The 4,995-nt window shown below is 42.1% G+C and overlaps 1 protein-coding gene across 1 annotated transcript; it reads left to right on the top strand.

The window, feature by feature from the left end:
- Positions 1-1,923: 1,923 nt before the first annotated feature.
- On the top strand, positions 1,924-3,772 carry LOC103227326 (heterogeneous nuclear ribonucleoprotein A3-like). Its single transcript, XM_073009584.1, has 2 exons — positions 1,924-2,666; positions 2,961-3,772. Exons 1-2 carry the CDS (start codon positions 1,964-1,966, stop codon positions 3,392-3,394), a joined length of 1,137 nt encoding a protein of 378 aa, XP_072865685.1. The 5' UTR covers positions 1,924-1,963; the 3' UTR covers positions 3,395-3,772.
- The last annotated feature ends 1,223 nt before the right edge of the window (positions 3,773-4,995 follow it).

The following is a 4,995-nucleotide window of genomic DNA, read 5'->3' as shown; positions in this document are numbered from 1 at the left end:
ATTCCATGGTGTATACTTACCACATTTTCCTTATCAAATCTGTCATTGATGGGTATTTAGGTTGATTCCATGTCTTTGCTATTGTGAATAGTGCTGCAATGAACATATGCATGCATAAGTCTTTATGGCAGAATGCTTTATTTCCTCTGGGTATATAGTCAGTAATGGGATTGCAGGTTTGAAAGGTAGTTCTTTTTTTAGCTCTTTTTCTTATTTGTATCCCTCTCTTTTTCTTAGATTAGTGGAAACCTACTAGACATGCTCTTCTTTACTTGCTTTTTTCTCTTAAATATAAAATTTAGTTAAATAATTACATCAATTGAAAAACTTAAACTTCAATTAAAAGCTTTTCTGAGATCACTTAATAACAATATACACAAGGTAGGAGCTAAATATTGTGTACTTGTGGACATAAAGAAGGAAATAATAGACTCTGGAACTACTAGAGGGAGGAGGAAGGGAGGGGGCGAGGGTTGAAAAGCTAACTATTGGGTACTACGCTCACTGCCTGAATGATGGAATGATTCATATCCCAAACCTCAGCGTCATACAATATACCCAAGTAGCAAACCAGCACATGTACCCCTGAATCTGAAATAACAGTGGAAATTATTTTTTTTGAATTTAAAAACCAAATATATAAAGATATTTCTCATTTCTTTTTTATAGCTGTTTTCTCTTCCTTGTGTAGTACATCATACATACTTGATAAATACAAAATTATTCAATCAAAATTCCAGGTACAGAGAGATTAAGTAGCTTGACCAAGAGCTCACAGATGAATTCAATAAGAATCTGTTTAATATCATTATGAAAATTAAATCACATCTACTGTAGTAGAGTGAGTTTTATTATTACTATGTACTCTGCTCAGAATGACAAAATTATTAAGATTCAGAAGTGTTGATGTTTCTTTACTTTCATCTTTTTATAAACATCTTTCCAGCAAATAAATTCAGAAAGAATCAATATTTAAAAGCTCTCAGACTATTAATGCAAGTGAAATAGGAGAGTTCCCTGATTCCCCTCACAGGATATGCAGCAGGGGAATGACTCACCTGCTCAGTAGCCCTGCAGCTCAATCCCCTGGGGGAGCCTGCAGACAGGCAGATGCAGAGGCCAGGGTGAGCGCTTCAGGCTGTCAGCCCCACAGCAGTATCTAGGGGCTGGTTGGCAGCCTGCATCACCAGGGTTACAAAGCCTTTCAGCTTTGCCATCTGCAGATGGCTTGTGTGTTAATCAGCTCAATGGACTCTGCCTTATTGCAAGGGCAGAGGGCCAGTGTGACAGCCTTCTGTATCCCCAGCTCTTACTCAGTGTCCCAAAAGAATCAGATCACTTGTGGGCTCAAAGGAAGCGTGCCAGGTTTTACAGAGTGGTGGAGGTGGCGCTCAGTGAGGATGATGGGGAGCTGGAAGAGGGGTATGAAGTGGGAAGGAGATTTTCCCCTGGAGTCGGGCCGCCCAGCAGCCAGACTCTTCTCCAACCACCCCCAGCCAAACTACTCTTGGCATCCGGACGTCTGTCCTCTTCTCTCTTTCTCTACCACGTCATTCTACCATTGCTGGTCTGCTGGTCTGCTGGTCTCAATGTTCAGCTGCTTCTGTGTGTGCCCACCGAGGCCTCAGGTTTATATGGGCACAGGAGGCGGGGCGTGCTGGGCCAGAGTGGGCTTTGAAAATGCAACATTTGAGCATAAAAATAGGAGTGCCTGTTCTCACTCATGTCTGTGGGCAGAGGCCTGAGGGTGGAGCCCTCACCAGGGACACTCCCCCCCACCCCTTCTCTACCCAACACTTCCCTGCCTCCTTCCCGTATCACAAACATTAATTAACATTGTTTGGAAAACTGCCTTTTGAACTGATGTTTTTGATGTAGTATTTGAAATTCCTTAAGGTGCTTAAGAAAAAATTTTAGGGTCCCATATTGAACTCGAGTTGGAAGAGGCAAGTCCGGTCTCTAAATGGAGGTAAAACCGCCGCCCGGTCGCCCCCAGCCCGACTCCGGCCGTCGCCGTCGCCGCCGGGGGGAGGAGGGCCATGATCCAAAGGAACCAGAGCAGTTGAGAAAACTGTTTATTGGTGGTCTGAGCTTTGAAACTACAGATGATAGTTTAAGAGAACATTTTGGGAAGCGGGGCACACTCACAGATTGTGTGGTAATGAGAGACCCCCAAACAAAACGTTCCAGGGGCTTTGGTTTTGTGACTTATTCTTGTGTTGAAGAGGTGGATGCAGCAATGTGTGCTCGACCACACAAGGTTGATGGGCGTGTAGTGGAACCAAAGAGAGCTATTTCTAGAGAGGATTCTGTAAAGCCTGGCGCCCATCTAACAGTGAAGAAAATTTTTGTTGGTGGTATTAAAGAAGATACAGAAGAACATAATTTGAGAGACTACTTTGAAAAGTATGGCAAAATTGAAACCATAGAAGTTATGGAAGACAGGCAGAGTGGAAAAAAGAGAGGATTTGCTTTTGTAACTTTTGATGATCATGATACAGTTGATAAAATTGTTGTTCAGAAATACCACACTATTAATGGGCATAATTGTGAAGTGAAAAAGGCCCTTTCTAAACAAGAGATGCAGTCTGCTGGATCACAGAGAGGTCGTGGAGGTGGATCTGGCAATTTTATGGGTCGTGGAGGAAACTTTGGAGGCGGTGGAGGTAATTTTGGCCGTGGTGGAGGTAAGTTTGGCCGTGGCGGAGGTAATTGTGGCCGTGGCGGAGGTAATTGTGGCCCTGGCGGAGGTAATTTTGGCCGTGGCGGAGGTAATTGTGGCCGTGGCGGAGGTAATTGTGGCCGTGGTGGAGGTAATTGTGGCCGTGGTGGAGGAAACTTTGGAGGTGGTGGAGGTAAGTTTGGCCGTGGCGGAGGTAATTTTGGCCGTGGTGGAGGTAATTTTGGCCGTGGCGGAGGTAATTTTGGCCGTGGCGGAGGTAATTTTGGCCGTGGTGGAGGTAATTTTGGCCGTGGTGGAAACTCTGGTGAAAGAGGAGGCTATGGTGGTGGAGGTGGTGGTAGCAGAGGTAGTTATAGAGGAGGTGATGGTGGATATAATGGATTTGGAGGTGATGGTGGCAACTATGGTGGTGGTCCTGGTTATAGTAGTAGAGGGGGCTATGGTGGTGGTGCACCAGGATATGGAAACCAAGGTGGTGGATATGGTGGTGGTGGTGGAAGATATGATGGTTACAATGAAGGAGGAAATTTTGGCGGTAACTATGGTGGTGGTGGGAACTATAATGATTTTGGAAATTATAGTGGACAACAGCAGTCAAATTATGGACCCATGAAAGGGGGCAGTTTTGGTGGAAGAAGCTCGGGCAGTCCCTATGGTGGTGGTTATGGATCTGGTGGTGGAAGTGGTGGATATGGAAGCAGAAGGTTCTAAAAACAGCAGAAAAGGGCTACAGTTCTTAGCAGGAGAGAGAGCGAGGAGTTGTCAGGAAAACTGCAGGTTACTTTGAGACAGTCGTCCCAAATGCATTAGAGGAACTGTAAAAATCTGCCACAGAAGGAACGATGATCCATAGTCAGAAAAGGTACTGCAGCTTAAACAGGAAACCCTTCTTGTTCAGGACTGTCATAGCCACAGTTTGCAAAAAGTGCAGCTATTGATTAATGCAATGTAGTGTCAATTAGATGTACATTCCTGAGGTCTTTTATCTGTTGTAGCTTTGTCTTTTTCTTTTTCTTTTCATTACATCAGGTATATTGCCCTGTAAATTGTGGTAGTGGTACCAGGAATAAAAAATTAAGGAATTTTTAACTTTTCAATATTTGTGTAGTTCAGTTTTTCTACATTTTAGTACAGAAATTTTAACAAAATGCAGTTTTGAAGGTGTTTCCTTGTGAGTTAACAAGAAGATCATTGTTAATTACTATTTTGTATGAATTTTGCTAAAGTTAACTGTAAAGAAACACCTGCTGACTTGCAGTTTAAGGGGAATCTAGTCTCCCATTTCCAAACCATGATATGAATGGGCACTGACATGTGGAAAGAATAGATAATTTGTGTGTTTGCAATGTGTGTTTTAGATAAATAGGATTGGATATTTAAATTAGCATTTGTGAATTTAATAGCATTAAGATTACCTTAAAATGAAAAAAATCTCAAAATTTCCAAAAAAAAAAAAAAGAAAAAGAAAAAGAAAAAATTTTAATTGTAACCTTAAAGCCAGTTCTGGTAAAAATACATTGTTATGTAAGTCCTAAAATACTGAAATTTGCTGATCTTTTAAAATGCTATGTGAAAAGCCCATTAATTTGCCATGAGTTTCAAGAACACTTCATATGCTACTGAGAAAATGAATGAATGTGCAGAAAAAAGGAGAACAAAATGTAACTCCCTCAGCCATTATTCCTGGATGCTACACAAAGAAATGCTGAAGATGAGTGATCTGGCAATTCTTCAGATAATTCAAGTGCTTCCAAATAGCCCAGAGAATTAATATGCCTTCAGAGAATTGGCAGTGGAAACAGAATCAAGTAGAATAATTTCAAAATGGAATTCTTTTCTCCAGCTTGTTTCATTTAGATGACTTAGATGTAACCTTGGAATATTATTGTAGAAATAGTTGTGTATATATGTGTGTATGTGTGTGTGTGTGTGTGTGTGTGTGTATTTAAAATAGGCACATAAAACTAATATGAGAGAGAAGCCAGCAAAGTGGCTGACTAGAGATGCTTGGCACTTGTCTCCCCCATAGGACAGGACCAGGACAATGTATAAATGCTAATATTTGACTGGAGTGTCAAAGAAGAGAGCACTGGGATACAGTGGAGGGCTGGAGGCTCACTGTGGTGGGTGAAAGTCCAGGAGGGCAGCTTGGAAGCACATGGCCTCTTAAATCCCATTTCTCACAGCCTAGATTGGATTGGCCTGGAGACAGGGTGGACTTTCTGTTGCAAGGAAAAGGTAAGCAGAAGATCCCTACCAGCCCTTACTGCCATAACAAACACCTGTGTTCCATACTACAGGAGAATAAAACA

The sequence above is a fragment of the Chlorocebus sabaeus genome, chromosome 21 (genome assembly GCF_047675955.1).
Source record: "Chlorocebus sabaeus isolate Y175 chromosome 21, mChlSab1.0.hap1, whole genome shotgun sequence".
NCBI classification, from domain to species: domain Eukaryota; kingdom Metazoa; phylum Chordata; class Mammalia; order Primates; family Cercopithecidae; genus Chlorocebus; species Chlorocebus sabaeus.
Note: the sequence above shows the minus strand (reverse complement) of the source record. Positions and strands in the feature narration are given on the sequence as shown.

Excerpts from the sequence above, each read along its gene's own strand:
- LOC103227326 (XM_073009584.1), top strand. The coding sequence starts at position 1,964 with ATGGAGGTAAAACCGCCGCCCGGTCGCCCCCAGCCCGACTCCGGCCGT. Across the intron at positions 2,667-2,960 it reads AAACTTTGGAGGCGGTGGAG|GTAATTTTGGCCGTGGTGGA; the intron begins GTAATTTTGGCC and ends GCCGTGGTGGAG.